At 41.7% G+C, this 19,406-nt stretch overlaps 1 protein-coding gene across 1 annotated transcript; it reads left to right on the top strand.

Moving 5' to 3' along the window:
* The first annotated feature begins 15,883 nt into the window (after positions 1-15,883).
* LOC130934213 (uncharacterized) lies at positions 15,884-16,261 on the top strand. Its single transcript, XM_057863800.1, has one exon. It carries the CDS (start codon positions 15,884-15,886, stop codon positions 16,259-16,261), a length of 378 nt encoding a protein of 125 aa, XP_057719783.1.
* Positions 16,262-19,406: the final 3,145 nt, after the last annotated feature.

The following is a 19,406-nucleotide window of genomic DNA, read 5'->3' as shown; positions in this document are numbered from 1 at the left end:
CTCATGGAAGGATCAACAAAAGCTCCAACAAGGCTTTAATAATGGTGGAAGAAATAGGTTTAGCAATAGCAAGCCTTTTCCATCATCTTCACAACAACAGACAGAGAATTCTGAGTAGAGCCCATCTAGCTTAGCAAACATAGTCTCTGATCTATCTAAGACCACTTAAATTTCATGAATGAATCAAGGTCCGTGTTCCGAGGGTTACCTGAAACTATAGGTCGATCTCGGATGAGATCTTCTGTGCTGGTCGGAGCTGTTGTGTCCGACTTGTTGGACTTGGTGGTGGTGCTGATCCTTCGTCCCCGGAGGGTGGGGGGTACCTGCAAAGGACTCCGATGCTTAAGTTAGCAATGGTATTAAGCAGGTATTGAGTAGAATCAGAGTATGAGTTATACCTGGGTTCTCTAGTGTATTTATAATGGTGAGATGTGGCCTCCTGTGGATAAGATAAGTCAGTTATCTTATCTTATCTTTATCTTATCTTTAAGTGAGGTCATCTTATCTTCAAGGGAACTGCCTTTATCTTTCTGGGCTTTGCCTGCCTTTAGATTGGGCTGTGTTCCTTCGTTTTGGGCCTCCTTTGGGCTCCTTTGGCGAGTTGGCCGAGCTCTTTGAGAAGAGGTCGGGCATTTGGCCGAGCTCTTTGAGAAGAGGTCGGATAGTCTGACCTGAAGAGGTCGGTCGGCTTGTCGCTAAACATCCCAGGTCGGACAGCTTGACCCAGGGTATGAATAGTGCCCCTGCTTGAGTTCGATCTTTCCATGAGATCGTGCTTTTCAGAGCTTCGTTCTCTTTGGAAGTAGTGCTCAAGCATCTGTCTTGCTTGTTTCTTCATTGCTTTGCAATCTTGCAGATTTTCTAGAAGTTTGGTGCTTCACAATCCAACATCTTTTGAGTGGTAGCATGGGTTTTCTACCCTTGCCTTCTGGATCACGCCTTGCTTTAAGTTTGTGTTGACAACCCTCTGTTTTGGCAAAGTTGTCCTTGCGGCTTGATATCCGGACTTTTAGTGATTTGTCCAATGACTTTTTAGTGTTCTTTATATAGAACCTTTTTTTTTAGTCTTGGATGATGTTCATAACCCTGTTTGAGATTGTGCCTTCTTTGAGTGGAGTTGTATCCTTTTTGGCTAAGCGCATTTGAGCCTTAAGTTGTTTCCCAACCTTTTGGCTTGTTCTTTTTTGAAGTCATACTTGCGCCTCTTCTTTAGCTAACGTCGACCTGTATGATTTTGCCCCTGCTTGAGTTCGGACTTTTTCGTGAGACCGTGCTTTCAAAGTTTCGATCTCTTTGGGGAAGTCATGCTCAAGCATCCTGACTTTGGTCGATCTTTGAGTAGTTTCTCCTTCTGCGAGTCTGGTATTGCCCCTTTTACTTTGTTGAGGGGACTTTTTTTTCAGCCTTCTTCTGACTTGTTTGTCTTCGCTGTTCGGGCTTTTTAGTCATAATCCAACAACTTTTTAGGTAGTGTTCCGATGGGGAACCTCTTTATAGTTTGTTTCGGATGACTTTTTAGCTCCGTCTTTGATTTGTGCTTTTGCCTTTTAAGAAGTGTCTTTTTCCAAGACTTCGTATTTTTTAGCAAAGCATTTCTGGCCTTCCTCTGGCCGTTGCGAGATGTCTTTGTCCTTTTTTGTGGATCTTTGTAGAGTGTCGGTACTTTATTTTCCGACCTCTTTTGATCACTTCTGGTTTTGTCCACTTTCTGTTTGGTCGAGGTGGTCCTTGGGGATAACTTGTCCGATGACTTTTTAGTGTTCTCGTAGAATACTTTTTAGTCAGTCTGAACAATTTTGATAGCCTTGTCGTGGAGCCGTGGCTTTTTGGGCGGAGCTATGTCCGTTTTAGCGCACGTTTTTTGTTAGTCCGACTTCATCTTGTCGGTCCAAGCTGTAGCTTTCGTTGGTCCGACTTCTTTTTGTCGGTCCAAGTTGTAGCTTTTGTTGGTCTGACTTCTTTTTGTCGGTTGTAGCTTTCGTTGGTCCGACTTCTTCTTGTCGGTCCAAGCTGTAGCTTTCGTTGGTCCGACTTCTTCTTGTCGGTCCAAGCTGTAGCTTTCGTTGGTCCGACTTCTTCTTGTCGGTCCAAGCGGTAGCTTTTGTTGGTCCAACTTCTTCTCGTCGATCCAATCTGTCGCTTTAATTGGCTCGGGCTGACTTCTTCATGTCGGGCCCTTCTAAGTTATTTTTATAATCCTCTTTCTTGGACCTTTGTCAGGTCTCTTTTAGGGATTACTTTTATAACTTGTCCGTTGTAGGAGACCGACTTCTTTATGTCGATCTCTTCTAAGTTATTTCGTAATCCTCTTTCTTGGACCTTTGTCAGATCTCTTTCAGGGATTACTTTGATAACTTTTTAGTGGTAGGAGTCCGACTTGGTTATGTCGGTCTCCTTTAAGTTATTTTTTGTAGTCCTCTTTCTTGGATCTTTGTCAGATCTCTTTCAGGGACTACTTGTATAACTTTTTGTTTTGGGCTGACTTTGTTATGTCAGGCCCTTCTAAGTTAAAGTAATCCTCTTTAATAGGGTTGGCCAGACCTCTTTCCAGGGTTTACTTATAACTTAGGCTGACTTGGTTCGACTTCTTGACGTTCTACCAGTCCTTAAGTTATTATTTTAGCGATCCGTAAGACCTCGTCAGGTTCTTTTTTAGATCACTTTCGATAACTTCTTACATTATTCTGTGTTCATCTTTGCCGATTTGTAGAAAGTGGTTGTCATCTCTAGATCATCCTTTGGGTGAATCGCGTTTTCACCTTTATCGGACGGTTGTCTTTATCGTGATCGTGCAGTGAAATTGTTTTTCACTTTCTGCCGATCTATTGCTTTATAATCGGGTGATGAACTCTGCTTTCACTTTTTTGCCGACCTTGTCAAAATCGGGCGATGAATTCTGGTTTCATCTTTGCCGACTTTTATCATGATCGGGCGGTGAATTTGGTTTTCACCCCGCCGACCTTGTCGTGATCCGGCAGTGAAATTTGCGTTTCAGATTAATGTGTCTTGGTATAGCAGTGAATTTTGTTTTCACTTTGTCGAAATCAAATGATGAATTCGGTTTTCATCGTGGTCGGGCGGTGAAGTTGGTTTTCACCTTGCCGACTTGTCGCTTTGTAATCGGACGATGAGTTTGGTTTTCATCTTGCCGACTTTGTCGTGATCGGGCGGTGATTTTGGTGTTTCACCTTGCCGACCTGCCGTAGTCGGGCGTCTTGGTAGGAAACTTTTTAGGGAATCTGCAATCTTTTAAACAATAATATAAAGATAAGAGTGTGTACATGTTAGTACTTACCTTTCTAGGTCGGGCAATCTTTTTGGATCTCGGCCTGGCGCCCTTTTTAGATTGCAGGCATGCCATGACCTTGGTAGCTCTTGCCCTTCGAGTTCGGACAGTCTGTAGCAACCTTTCCCCAGTTCTTCTAAACAACATGGTATGGTCCTTTCCAGTTGGCTGCTAGCTTTCCTTCTCCAGGTCGAGTTGTTCCGATATCATTTCGGATTAGGATGAGGTTGTTGTTGGCAAAGCTTTGCTGTACTACCTTCTGATTGTATCTTGAGGCCATTCGACGTTTTAACGCCTCTTCCTTGATCGGAGCTCTCTCTCGGACTCTTGGAAGTAGGTCGAGTTCTTTTCTTTGGATTTGGGAGTTGACCTCTTCATTGTAGAAGATCATTTTGGGGGATCCTTCTTTGATCTCTACTGGGATCATTGCCTCCATTCCGTAAATCAATCGGAAGGGTGATTCCCCCGTGGTAAAGTGTGGAGTTCTCCGATATACCCATAGGACTTGTGGGAGCTCTTCACCCCAAGCTCCCTTTGCGTCCTGTAGTCTCCGTTTTAACCTAGCTAGTATGACTTTGTTGGCAGCTTCTGCTTGTCCATTGGCTTGTGAGTGTTCTACGGATGTGAATTGGTGCTTGTAATAATGTTTCTGTACAAGAATTTATGACTTCTTTGAGCAGTGGCATTAGCTAGGGGCTCTGCCTCAATCCATTTTATGAACACCCCTACAATGAGGAACTTGACTTGTCCCAATCCTTGGGGAAATAGTCCGAGGAGGTCGAGTCCCTTCTTTACGAACGGCCAAGGTGATGTTACACTGATAAGCTCCTCTGGTGGGGCAATGTGGAAGTTGGCATGCTTTTTGATGTAAAGCTTTGACTTTGTATTTGGGTTTTTGCTCCGTTGTTGCCTCCAATGGGTGCCCCTGGACCTTCGTGTGAGTCCTGGGGTTTCCCTTTTACTGTTGTATCTGACACCTGATATTTTGATGTTATTGTTCGAGTTGTTGCCCGAGTTGTTTGGTAGTAACCCCATAGTTGACCTATGTATTTGAGATGTATACTGAGATCCCGGACGACCTATCTAATTGGCTAGATTCCATAGTTTTTTAATGCGTGTTACTGTGGCTGACCCTGAGTACATTCCTGAGATTGACTTGTTGTGGTCTTGTGATGTAGCCTGGATGAGGCTTCTGTTATTGCCCCCTGGTTTGGTGTTGGCTAGTTTTGAAAATGCATCAGCTCAGGCATTCTGCTCCCGAGGCATGTGTCAGACTTCATATTCCCCGAAATGTCTGAGCTGTTTTCTATTTTTGTCCAGGGTCCCCTGAATTATCCGAGTTGTTCTCTGGTTTTGTCCAGGGTCCCCCGAATTACCCGAGGTATTTTTTGTGGTGGGATTGGTGCACGAAATTGCAATCACACTTTTGCAATCCCGCACAACTAACCAGCAAGTGCACTGGGTCATCCAAGTAATACCTTACGTGAGTAAGGGTTGATCCCACGGAGATTGTCGGCTTGAAGCAAGCTATGGTTATCTTGTAACTCTTAGTCAGGATATCAATAATGATCAGGGTTGATTGTAAAAAAAGCAAAAGAACATGAAATAAGTACTTGTTTTGCAGTAATGGGAAACAGGTTGAGGTTTTGGAGATGCTCTGTCTTCTGAACCTCTGCTTTCCTACTGTCTTCTTCTTCAAACACGCAAAGCTCCTTCCATGGCAAGCTGTATGTAGGGTTTCACCGTTGTCAATGGCTACCTCCCATCCTCTCAGTGAAAATGTTCAACGCGCTCTGTCACAGCACGGCTAATCATCTGTCGGTTCTCAATCAGGTTGGAATAGAATCCAGTGATTCTTTTGCGTCTGTCACTAACGCCCAGCCCTCAGGGGTTTGAAGCTCGTCACAGTCATTCAATCCTTGAATCCTACTCAGAATACCACAGACAAGGTTTAGACCTTCCGGATTCTCTTGAATGTCGCCATCAATTCTAGCTTATACCACGAAGATTCCGATTAAAGAACCAAGAGATATCTACTTAATCTAAGGTAGAACGGAGGTGGTTGTCAGGCACACGTTCATAGTTGAGAATGATGATGAGTGTCATGGATCATCACATTCATCAGGTTTAGGAACAAGTGATATCTTAGAATAGAAGCAAGCGTGTTTGAATGAAAAATAGTAGTAATTGCATTAATCCATCAAGATACAGCAGAGCTCCTCACCCCCAACCATGGGGTTTAGAGACTCATGTTGTAGAAGATACAATGAGAAACGTGTAAAGTGTCATGAGGTCTAGATACAATGTCAAAAGATCCTATTAATAGTGAACTAGTAACCTAGGGTATACAAAAATGAGTAAATGACGTAAAAATCCACTTCTGGGTCCACTTAGTGTGTGCTTGGGCTGAGCATTGAAGCTTTCATGTGTAGAGACTTTTTCTGGAGTTAAACGCCAGCTTTTATGCCAGTTTGGGCGTTTAACTCCAATTTTTATGCCAGTTCCAGCGTTAAACGCTGGGAATTCTGAAGCTGATTTGCAACGCCGGTTTGGGCCATCAAATCTCAGACAAAGTATGAACTATTATAAATTGCTGAAAAGCCCAGGATGTCTACTTTCCAACGCCATTGAGAGCGCGCCAATTGGGCTTCTGTAGCTCCTGAAAATCCACTTCGAGTGCAGGGAGGTCAGAATCCAACAGCATCTGCAGTCCTTTTCAGCCTCTGAATCAGATTTTTGCTCAGGACCCTCAATTTCAGCCAGAAAATACCTGAAATCACAGAAAAACACACAAACTCATAGTAAAGTCCAGAAAAGTGAATTTTAACTAAAAACTAATAAAAATATAATAAAAACTAATTAAAACATACTAAAAACATACTAAAAACAATGCCAAAAAGCGTATAAATTATCCGCTCATCAGGGATCCTCAGCTTGGTTGCTCCCTTCTATTTGTGAGGTGACTACTTGTGAGTCATTGGACATGGTAAGCTCCTACCTTCTTAGATAGCCTTAAACCAGCCAGTAGTGCCTCGTATTCAGCTTGGTCATTTGGCTTGATTTGCCTTCCCTGATCGATTTTCTATAATTACACCTGCACCACTCCCGGTTTTATTTGAAGAGTCATCCATGTAGAGTTTCCATTTTGTAGGAGTTCCCGGGGTGTCAGTGTACTCTATAATGAAGTCGGCCAAGTACTATGATTTGATGGCTGTCTGAGCTTTATGTCGAAGATCGATTTTGACTGCCCACTGTAGAATTCTTCCTGCTAAGTCTATTTTCTTGTAGGATGCCTTCGATGGGCTGGTTGGTCCGAACTCTGATAGTGTGAGCTTGAAAGTATGGATGGAGTCATCGAGAGGTGAGTATGGGGGCGTAGGCAAACTTTTCTACACTTGAATCCTCTTCCACTAGACTTGATATGGAGTTTAAAGAAGATGAAACACAACATCCCATGCCCTTGGTGAACAATGAAGAAGAGATTAAATTGGAAGAAATTCACCAAAAGGAAGAGGTTGATATTGAAGATTACAAAGAGGTGGAAGATGTAGAAGAAGAGCACAGGGGAGTGGAGCTTGCATGTTCACTAGAAATACCTCCCCCTAAGTTGCCATCATCCTTCACAACATTCAAGTGGGTAAAATTCATATCCCTTAGCTTTCTAATTCCACTTGAATATGGGCTACTGGAGACGAATGGTCAACTTAGAGCTCTCTGTGGCATTAAGAGTAAGAAGAAGATGGTCAGTGATAAGATTTATCCTGCAAGGTTCAACATGGTTGTGTGCTCAACATTTAAACGCAAAGGTTGGTGTATAGCTCAACTGAATGAGTCTAGGAAGTTGTCTGGCTACTTCAGTGAGAATTCAGACTGTTTGCCACCCGGCTGGAACAATATTGCTCAACAAGAAGACGGGTGCAAAAGCAAGATTTGGGACCCCGAAATTCACTCTAGAAATCAATACTCTTGGGGCCTTGTCACTTGCTTTAACTTGCTTGAAGGCTTTCTGCACCTTGTTTGGGACCCCGGAGGCTACTGGAACTCCAAACATTGGTGGAGATTTCTGGATGAGTTCAAGCACAAGCCACCATAACAGGAAGCTCACCAAATGTCCAACTTAAAGACTTTAACTAAAAGTGCTAGGTGGGAGACAACCCACCATGGTATGATCGTTCCTTTCTCATTTTTATTTAGTTTTATTTATTTTTTAGTTTTTTTTTATTTTATTATATTGAACCTGAAGTTTTGCATCACATTCATATTAACACTGCATTCTGCATTTTTTCAGATTCAAAAAACAAAAAAAAAAGAAAAAAGAAAAAAAAGAGAGGCACGCACGCGACGCGGCAGCGTCGTTGACGTGTCCGCGTCGCATGTACGTTGTAAAGAAGAGAAATCGAACAGAGAGTCACGCGAGAGCGTGGCTGGAGGCGTGCCCGTGGCATAAATCGTCCCACGCGACCGCGTCGCTAACGCGTCCACGTTGAGTGGGAATACTAGCCTCCCACGCGACCGCGTCACTCACGTGGCCGCGTGCCTTGGAATTCGACGTAGAAAAGGTGCACGACCGAAAGTTGCGCTAGAGTGGTGTTGGATTGGTGCTAAACGCACAATTCTTCCCATGCGGCCGTGTGACCGACGCGACCGCGTCATATCCTCATAATGGCCACTCACGCGACCGCGTGCCCCACGCGATCGCGTCACCCAATATTTGGCAATTAATGATTTTGAACAGAGAGTTGTGCGAGCGTGAGGCTACCCTCGCGCCAGTGGCATAAAACGGGTCACGCGACCGCATGACCGACGTGACCGTGTGACCGACGCGACCGCGTCGATCTGTATAAGTGCAAGTCACGCGACCGCGTGCCCCACGCGTCCGCGTCACTTGCGCCGCACAGCTTATCCTAATTTGCCAAATATCTTATCTTTTCTTCCCCAATTCTAATTTTTCCTTCCTCATTTCTTACTTACTTCTTCTGCCCTTCTTCCCCTTCTCATTTCTCTTATCTTTTATTTTCTTTTACTTAATTGCATACTTTCATTCATTGCATTATTTCATTGGTGTTGGAATTTTATTTGGGTCATTGTTTTTTCTGTATTTTTGTGGATTATTTGACAATTATATATTACTTTTTAAAGGGATGCTTGCATGTTCAATTTAATACTTTCAAATAGCTTATTTACCATGCATGCTATGTGCTTGTGAAAATGCCCGTATGGCATTGTTCACTATTTTTAAGATTTATTTTAATCTTCGACTATAAATGCTTGCTTTTCACAAAACCCTTTTTATATTTTATTAATTAAATATAATTGTTACTACAAACGTTATTGTTAGTTTCTTACGACTAACAATACATTAAAGCTTTTGATGCTTGATCTATGCTACTCATGCCCTTGCCGGCATGCTAATAAACATCTTGCATCCAATACTCCCCATGCCTTGCTATATTTCCATTGATGAACTGATCACATGGAATCGCGACCATGTCTTCCATTCACTATTTTCCTTACTTGGCATGATATTCACTCGTACCGCCCTCCTCTTTGCTATACACCTTTGACTTCATATCCCTTTCTCCTCTCCCTTTTTCAGGCTGGCCACCAGAACGGGTAAAGAGAAAGCTTCTACAACGAGCAACAGCTGAGGATCCACAACACCCACCCATCTATACATCTCAGCATGCACCGAGGACGGTGCAATCTTTAAGTGTGGGGAGGTCGATACCGATCTCCACGGGTCAGTTAGCCCCTTCTTAACACCAATTTTGTTTTTCATTGTTGCATTTGCATGTTTGATTGCATGTTTGTTTTTTTTGTGCATATTTTACCACTTGGTTAAAGTAATATTTTCTTTTTCAAGAAATTTTTATAGTATTTCACTAATTTGAATAAAACTTTTTGAAAAAACTTGTTTGAAGAAATATTATTTTGGAACATAGTTTAGAGCTCGAACACACAAAACCAGTGGGATTTTGAGCCTATTTGATTGGTTGCATTTTATCAACCAATATTTTATTTTTGGTGTGTGTTTTTTTCTCTAAAAATTGTGATCTTTGTCTTACTTAATTCTACATTTCCATTATTTGATGTATGCATGCACTTATATGATTGAGGCCTTGTTTCACTGAGCTTACATACCCTTATGGCCTTACCTTTTATTATCCCTTGCAAACCAATATTGAGCCTATTTTACCCCTTGTTCTTTACTTTAGCTCATCACTAACTCTAAGCGGAAAACAATAATGTCCCTAATTTGAATCCTTGATTAGCTTAAACTAGTGAGAATGCTCATGAATTAAGTATGGGGAAAAGTGGGTTTGGAAACATTTGGTTTGGGAATTGAGTATGTTAGACTTTGTGTGAAAATATGAAAAATGTTAAGAACATGTTTATGCTTTGAGAAGAATAAAAAAAAAGCAAGCAAGAAAAGGGGACAAAATGCCCCAAAATAAATAAGTGAAATCAATGCATATGAGTTGTACTCAAAACTTAGAATGCATAAATATGTAGTAAACACAGTTGATGGGAAGTTAGATTTTGTATTTTAATTAAATGCATTGTCTTGAGTTAGGTGGAAAGTTTATGTTAATTAAGGATTCAGATTTTAGTCCACTTAGCCAAATACAATCCTACCTTGACCCTAACCCCATTACAACCCTTAAAAGACCTCTTAATTTGTGTATTGGTGCATTGAATTTTTGTTGATTGTTAGATGAAGAGCAAGCTATAGAAAGCAAGATTAGTAGAGAATTGAGAGAATTGACCCTAGACACTTAAGAGATAGAGTGATATACACTACCATAAGGGTTCAGCGCTTAATTCTATGTTCCCTGCTTTCATAAGCTATTTTCTTCTTGCAAGTTATTTATATTGTATTTTGCGATTTGAATTTGTGAAATCCAGTTCATATTTATTCTTGAAAGATTTATTTACTTTTTCACCAAGTAGGTAGAATTATTTTAGCATGTTGTTGCATTCACATTCATAGGTTGCATTGCATGAGTCTTGCCTTTCCCTACTCATTTATTTGTTCTCCCTGAGTTTAGCATGAGGACATGCTAATGTTTAAGTGTGGGGAGGTTGATAAACCACTATTTTATGGTTTATAATGTCTTTGATTGTGTGGTTTTATCATGGTCTTTACCCACTTATTCATATAATTAGCATGCATTTATATTTCCTTCCTAAAATTATTACATGATTGAAAACATGCTTCTTTGATCTTAATTTAGCTAATCTTAATCTTCTCTTATTACCATTCGATACCTTAATATGTGTGTTAAGTATTTCAGGCATTATAGGGCATGAATGAGTGAGAGAAGGAACACAAGAAGTTGAGGAGATGACCAGCGAGAAGATTTTGGCCCAGAAACACAAATTAAAGTCAGGGAACTTGTAGAGACTCATCATGCTCTGATAATTCATAATTTTAGTTTTAGATGTAGTTTTTAGTGAGAGAGGTTCTCTCCTCTCTCTTAGGATTAGGATTTAGGACTTCTCTTAGTTTTAGGAGTGACTCTCAATCCTAGGTTCAATGTTCTTTGTATTTATTTATTTTCAATGTTCCCTGTTTAGATTGATTTTCTTAATTAATGTTATTTGAGATATTTTAGTTTATGATTGTTTTATTTATGAATGCTTTTTATTTAATTTAGACAGTTTCCCTTTTTGGCTTCGGTTAAATAATTGGTGACTCTTGAGTTATCAAACTCATTGTTGATTGAAAATTGGATTTCTTCATTACATTAATTCAAGTTCCAATAACTCTGAGGAATCAAAATTAATTCATCCACTTAACTTACCTTCATAGTTAGAGGTTAACAAAGTGGGAGAAAAATCCAATTCTCATCACAATTGATAAGGATAACTAGGATAGGACTTCCAGTTCTTATACCTTGCCAAAGGTTTATTTTACAGTTATTATTATTTTATTTTACTTGTCATTCAACTAACATTTACCTTAATCCAAAACCCCAAAACGCACTTTTTCATAACCAATAATAAGAACATACCTCCCTGCAATTCCTTGAGAAGACGACCCGAGGTTTAAATACTCGGTTATCAATTTTAAAGGGGTTTGTTACTTGTGACAACCAAACTTTTGTACGAAGGGATTTCTGTTAGTTTAAAAGCTATATCTACAACGCGAATATTTTTATAAATTATTTACTAGCAAAAATCCTAATGTCAGTATCTCTATCTCTATTTTATGCTTTATTTATCTTTATATTCGAAAACCATTATAACCATTAGAATCTGCCTGACTGAGATTTACAAGATGACCATAGCTTGCTTCATACCAACAATCTCCGTGGGATCGACCCTTACTCACATAAGGTTTATTACTTGGACGACCCAGTGAACTTACTGGTTAGTTGTGCGAAGTTGTGAAAAAGAGTGATATTACAATTGTGCGTACCAAGTTGTTGGCGCCATTAAGATCACAATTTCGTGCACCAGGAGGCACCCCAACACTCACATCCTTTCAATTTCATGCTTTCTAGAGTAGTTTATGTTTAGTCACTTAGATTGTTTAATTTTCAATTTTAGTTGTTAGTTAATTGGTTGATAGTTTCGTTGATTTAAGCTCTAAAAGTTTTAGCATGCTGGAAGTGCAACCTTGGTTGCTACAATATAGGATGTTGTTGATTGGGTTGAGAAACTAGCTAAAGAGCTAAGTTTGGTGTGGCCACCAACCCACTTGTTTTGAGCGTACATGACAAAATTGAATCGATTTCAAGAGTAAGCCTAAAACTAAGTTTGGTGTGGCCACCACAAGAGAGATCCATACGTGCAATTAACATTCGGCCCAATTAATTAATATCCTAATGCATATGGTATATTGGTGGGATGAATGAAAGGGATAATTAATTGTGTACATATGAGATGGAAGTGGAAGAGTTTGAAGGAATTAAATTTATTCCACTCATAATGTACACAATAAAGTCCAATCGTGAGATCAATTACTATATGCAATGTGTTCATGTCCTGGGTCGAGCTGTACGACCCGAGCTAATTGAAGACAAGTCGACCGACCTGTTCAGACCAGGATTATCCAACCTCTTCATAAAAGAGGTCGGCCAAACTGCTATAGAGGCCCAAGAAGGCCCAAACAAAGAAACACAACCCAAATCTAAAGGCAGCCCAAAGCCTAGAAAGATAAAGGCGGTTCCCTAAAAGATAAGATGACTTCACTCAAAGATAAGATAAGATAACTATCTTATCTCCAGCAAAGGTCACTCTACAACATTATAAATACACTGGAGCACCCAGGTATAACTCATACTCTGATTCTACTAAAAAGCTGCTTAATACCCTTGCTAACTTAAGCATCGGAGTCTCTTGCAGGTACCACCACCCTCCGGTGACGAAGGATCAGCACCACCACCATGTCCAACAAGTCGGACACGGCGGCTCCGGACACCATCATCAAGTCAGACACAACAGCGCCGACTAGTACAGAAGATCTTGTCCGAGATCAACCTACAGTTTCAGGTAACCCTCGGAACATTGGCGCCATTGCTGGGGACCTAGAAGTCATCCTATCATCATGGCGGACAACCTTGACAATAACCACAACTCAGATCTAGAAAATAGAACGCCACAGAAGGACGCGGACACTACACCAAATGAAATGTCTCAACCAAATGGAGACAAGAACTCACCAAACACATAAATCCTGGAGGCACTTCAAGCTCAACAAGATCGTCTCAAACAACTTGAAAAGGAGGCTGAGCACCAACGAGAAGCCGAGAAGGACCTTCGAAGAGAAACTAGGCGACGTAAAGAGTTTGAAGACAAACTCTTAAAACTTGAAGCAGATCTAAAAGCCAAGACTACTCGATCCAATCACGAGGATAACCCCCGCAAAGATCAAGAACCATTCACCAAAGAAATTATGAAAGCTAAGGTCCCAAAGGACTTTAAGGCTCCCGACATGACCTCATACGATGGCACACCAGATCCAAGTCATCATCTCAGTAATTTCAGAAGCAGAATTTATCTCACCGATGCCTCGGATGCAATTTAATGCAAAGCCTTCCAAACTACCTTAACCAAGACGGCAATTAAGTGGTTCGACAGCCTGCCCCCAAGGTCCATCTCAAGCTTTGACGACTTAGCTGGAAAGTTTCTTGCCAGATTCTCCATCCAGAAGGACAAAACCATGTACGCATCAAGTTTGTTAGGGATCAAGCAAGGAGATTCAGAAAGTCTTCGCAACTACATGGAAAGATTCAACAAAGCATGTCTGGATGTACAACGTCTACCAAATGAAGCAGCCATTATGGGTCTCATCAACGGCCTATGAGAAGGACCTTTTAGTCACTCTATACCAAAGAAACATCCCACATCTCTAAATGAAGTGTAAAAACGAGCAGAGAAGTATATCAACATGGAGGAAAACTCTCAACTAGGGGAGACCTCAAAATCCGAATCCTTTTACTCCTCCCGAGATAAAGATAAAGAGTCCAAGAAAAAAGAAGATCAGCATTGAGAGAAGATTAAAAAATACCACAACTACACCACTCTCCGGGTGTCTCTTGTGGAAGTATGCCGAGAAGTATGCCACACTAAAAAGATCCCACCACCTCGCCCACTTAAAAGCAAAAAAAGAGGTAGAAATCGGATGGAATACTGCGAATACCACCGAATTTATGGACATCCCACTAACGAGTGCTTTGACTAGAAGAATGTCATAGAAAAATTGGTAAGAGATGGGAGACTAGATCGGTACCTAGCCAATATGACAGATGAGCCGAGAAAGAGAAGAAGAGACGAAGAGGTAGGATGAACTGAACGACCACCTCGTACCCCAGAGAGACATGCTCACATGATACATGGAGGATTTATGGGAGGAGGAATCTCCAAATCATCTCGCAAAAGACACCTCAACGAAGTATATCACGTCCAGGGAGGAGAAGGTGCACCCGACCTCCTTACTATTATTTTCACTAAAAAGGACGTAGCTGGCGTCATCTCAGGATATGACGATCCCATGGTCATCACTATCATATTGGCCAATGCTAATCTCCACCGCACACTAGTGGACCAAGGAAGCTCGGTTGACATCTTGTTCAAAACCGCCTTCGACAAACTCGGTCTAGAGGAAAAAGAGCTCAGAGCATATCCGAACTGTTTATTCGGACTAGGAGACACTCCAATCTAACCACTTGGATACATCTCACTACACACAACCTTCGGAAAAGAAAACCGGTCAAGGACGCTCAACATATATTACATCGTGGTTGACGTGAGTTTAGCCTACAATGCCCTGATAGGACAGACAACGCCAAATCAGCTCGCCGTAGTAGTCTCGACACCACATCTATGCATGAAGTTCCCAACTACTGAAGGGATCGCTACGATAAAAGGAGACCAGAAAACAGTGTTCCGCTGTTATAACGAAAGTCTGAACCTCAGAGGCAATGGAGAAAAAATCCACACCATCGAACTCGGGGGAGTTCGAGGTCGGGATGAACTTCGTCCACACCTTGAAGGCGAGATAGAGAAAGTCCAGATCAGAGATGTCCCAGATAAAATAACCAAAGCGAGGAATCATTACTGTCTGATCTCGCCCAAGTATTTAACACCATAAGAAAGCATGGCATGCGACTTAACCCTGCAAAATGCACCTTCACAGTAGAAACTGGCAAATTCTTGGCTTTCATGCTCACACAAAGAGGAATCGAAGCAAACTCGGACAAGTGCCGGGCCATACTCGATATGAAAAGCCCAACCTGTGTCAAAGAAGTGCAACAGCTCAACAGGCGACTGGCAGCCTTGTCCAGATTTCTAGCCAGATCACCCATAAGATCTCTCTCCTTCTACACCATACTAAGGAAAGGAAAGAAGTTCGAATGGACACTATAGTTCAAACAAGCCTTCCAGGATTTCAAAAGATTCCTGGGACAACCACGCATCCTTACCCAACCACGGGAAGGAGAAGCACTCATATTATACCTTGCAGTATGAAGCCGGGCAGTAGCTTCGGCATTAGTCAGAAAGGACAAAAGTGGACAACAACCTGTATATTTCATCAGCAAAGCACCACAAGGGTCCGAGCTGAACTATCAAAAGATAGAAAAGCTTGCCTACGCTCTCATATTAACCTCTCGACGACTTCGCCCATACTTCCAGGCTCACACCATTAAAGTTCGGACCAACTAGCCCATAAAAGGCATTCTGCAGAAAACAGATTTAGCGAGAAAAATCCTACAGTGGGCAGTTGAGTTGTCCAAATTCGACCTCCAATATGAAGCTCGGACAGCCATCAAATCACAATATTTGGCCGAGTTCATTGCAGAGTACACTAACACCCCAGAAATCCCTACAAATTGGAATCTTTACGTGGACGACTTTTCCAATAAAACCGGGAGCGGAGCAGGCGTGATAATAGAAAGTAATCAGGGAACTCAAATAGAACTCTCCCTGAAATTTGAGTTCCCTGCTTCCAATAACCAGGCTGAGTATGAGGCGCTATTGGCTGGTTTAAAGCTGGCTAAAGAGGTTGGAGCCCAAAAACTTATCATCTTCAGCGACTCACAGATTATCACCTCACAAATAGCAGGGACCTACCAAGCCAGAGACCCTACCATGAAAAAGTACTTGGACAAAACCAAGGAACAACTTGGACAATTCAAAGAATACGAGTTCCGGCATATACCTCGGGAACAAAATGATCGAGCTGACGCACTATCAAAATTAGCTAGCACCAAACCAGGGGGCAATAATAGGAGCCTCATCCAGGAAATACTGCAAAGTCCATCAATCTCGGAGGAAGAAAAGGTCCTAGCTATATCAAGTCAGGATCAAGGGTGGATGACTCCTATAATCAGCTACCTCAAATCAGAGATACTCCCTACAGATAAAAAGGAGGCAAAGAGGTTAAAGTGGGAGGCACAGTATTACACCATCATAAACGACATCCTATACAAGAATGTGTACCGACTTCTAACACAAAGGAGGTCTTAGAAGAAATACACAGTGGCACATGTGGCAATCATCTCGAAGCACGGGCTCTTGCCAAGAAAGTATTCCAAGCCGTATTCTTTTGGCCGACTTTACAAAAAATAAGCCAACGAGTTCGTTAAGATATGTCCACCATGTCAGAAGCATGCTAACTTTCACATCACCCCACCACAAGAACTCATCAGCGTAACGTCACCTTGGCCATTTGCAAGGTGGGTAAATTATTTCACAAAATGGATAGAGGCAGAGCCCTTAGCCAATGCCACTGCCCAAATATGTCGGAAATTCCTAAATAGGAATATTGTCACGAGGTTTGGGTTTCCTTACTCCATCACCACAGACAATGGCACTCAATTCACACACGCAGGCTTTAGAAAATTGGTAGCTAACTTGAAGATAAAGCACCAATTCACATCCGTAGAACACCTGCAAGCTAATAGACAAGTAGAAGCTGCCAATAAAGTCACACTAGCGGAGTTAAAACGGAGGCTCCAGGACACAAAGGGAGCCTGGGCTGAAGAGCTCCTAATAGTCCTATGGGCATATCGGATAACTCCACACTCCACCACAAAGGAATCACCCTTCCGATTGGCTTATGGAATGGAGTCAATAATATCGGTAGAAGTTGAAAAAGGATCTCCCAGAACGATCCTCTACAGTGAAGAAGCTAACTCCTAACTTTAAAGGGAAGAGCTCAACCTACTCTCAGAAGTCTAAGAAAGAGCTCGGATCAGAGAAAAAATGCTAAAACACCACATGGCCTTAAGATACAATCGAAAGGTAATGCAGTGAAGCTTCACCAACAATGACCTCATCCTAATCCGAAATGATATTGGAACAAGTCGACCTGGAGAAGGAAAGCTAGCGGCTAACTGGAAAGGACCCTACCAAGTCACAGAGGTACTGGGAAAAGGCTACTACAAAGTGTCTAAACTCGAGGGGCGAGAGCTACCAAGAGCATGGCACGCCTGCAACCTAAGAAGGTATTATAGTTAGAAGGTAATGAGGTTTTTTAATGAGGCACCAAACGAAGATCTGCAAAAATTACCTTACCTAAGAAGGGTGAGCACCCACTTATATATGTTTGCATATTTTCTATTTTTGAATAAAGTTTTTTCAGATTTTCTACAAATTCTCTTTATCAAGACGCATTAATCTGAAACGCAAAAATTCATCACCCGATTATAAAGATAAAGATCGGCAAAAGTGAAAAATCAAATTCACTACTCGATCGCGATAAGGTCAACAAAGATGAAAACCGAATTCATCATAGGTCAGGCCAAGCAAGGATCAAAAACGGCAAGATGAAAAGTGACACAAACAGAATAATGCAAGAAGTTATAAAAAGTGATTCATGAATAGAGACCTGACGAGGTCTGAAACAAAAAATGGATTGCTAGAAATAACTTAGATTGGAGCGAAATGAAAGAAGTCGGACCAGATCAAAGCGACGAAAAGTTATAAAACGTAACCCATAGAAAAGAGGCTTGGCCAGCCCTGAAAATGGAGTACTAGAAATAACTTAGAAGGGACCGACATGATGAAGTCGGCCCGACAAAGCTACAAAATGTTATAAAAGTAATCCATAAAAAGAGACCTGACAAGGTCCAAATAAAATGGATTACTAGAAATAAATTAGAAGGGACCGACATGATGACGTTGGCCCGACAAAGCTACAAAAAGTTATAAAAGTAATCCATAAAAAGAGACCTGACAAGGTCCAAATAAAATGGATTACTAGAAATAACTTGGAAGGGACCGGCATGATGATGTCGGCCCGACAAAAGCTACAAAAAGTTATAAAAGTGATCCATAAAAAGAGACCTTACAAGGTCCAAATAAAATGCATTACTAGAAATAACTTAGATTGAGACCGACATGAAGAAGTCGACCCAAGCCGATCAAAAGGCAAAAGAGTTATAAAAAGTAAATCCATAAAGAGAAGACCCGGCGAGGTCCAAATGGATTACTAAAAATAACTTAAAAGATTCAATGAAAGAAGTCGACAGAACAGAATGTGTGCGCTAGAAGGGACACAGCTCGACCTAAAGAAAGCCACGACCTTACCCAAAATCAATTTACAAGTATTCAAACACAAAGGGAACCAAAAAAGAGGTCAGACAGCAAAGAGCTCCAACACTCTTAAGATTCCTAGAGGCTCCAAAAGGTTGCAAACAAAACATCAAGAAGATAAGCAAAAGCTACTATGATAAAAGGCTCAAAAGGCCACTCAAGAGTCGACCTCAAGGAGCTCAAAAAGTTACTTTGTTTTTCTAAATAAGGTTGCTAAGAAAAGCAACCAAAATATACAAAAAATAAGAGTTCAAATACCCACAAACCTGGCCATAAAGATACTAAATTAGAAAATTACAAGGGATTCAAAAACTCCCCAGTAGCGGCATCCCGGGGAGAAGGAGGACGAGTCGCGAGAGGGACGGCATCCACGGTCCCATCCGGCCGGTTCAGAATCTGGACATCAGGGTCTGACTTGGGATGGCCGACCTCAGTTGTTGGAGTTGAAGAAGCTGGGACAGCAGAAGCTTTGGCAGATGGCACAGGAAGAGGGTCTACGTCCACATCATCATCATCCGAGCTGTCAGGGATAATCTTTCCATCTACTACAATGTTGTCCAAGCTTAATAGAGTGATGTCGAGCTCGGGCGCCAGAACTCAAACCTGAGCCTTCAAATTCTCATAAGCAGCATTCACGCTACCTACAAGATGGCCCTGGAGCTCAGTATAGTCGGCCCGAACAGAGTCCAACCTCTCTCTGAGCTCTACCATCTCACCATAAGTTGTGATATAGCTCTCCTTATGCTTCAGTGCCATCTCCTCAACCAAATTCACAAAAGCCACCGCAGTAGTAGCACGAGTCTTCTTGCCCTCCAACTCTTTTTCTAACTTCACCACCTTCACTTCAAGCTCCTCCTTTAACCCCTTAATCCTATCATACTCTGACTTGGCCTCCTCCATGAAAGCCTTTGTTGCATGCACCAGAATATCTTGAGCAGTCCGGAACAAGGACGCCCCCATATGGGCCATCTTAATGCTACTTTGGGTAATGAAACCCAAATGGCAAAGGATGGTTACGTCATTCATAGGCACAACACCATAAGGAGTAATTTGCTGAGCAACAAACCCAACGGCA

This window comes from Arachis stenosperma, chromosome 6 (assembly GCF_014773155.1).
Source record: "Arachis stenosperma cultivar V10309 chromosome 6, arast.V10309.gnm1.PFL2, whole genome shotgun sequence".
Taxonomy (NCBI): Eukaryota; Viridiplantae; Streptophyta; class Magnoliopsida; order Fabales; family Fabaceae; genus Arachis; species Arachis stenosperma.
Note: the sequence above shows the minus strand (reverse complement) of the source record. Positions and strands in the feature narration are given on the sequence as shown.

Bases quoted from the DNA above. Each gene is read 5' to 3' on its own strand.
- LOC130934213 (XM_057863800.1), top strand. From the start codon at position 15,884: ATGAAAAAGTACTTGGACAAAACCAAGGAACAACTTGGACAATTCAAA.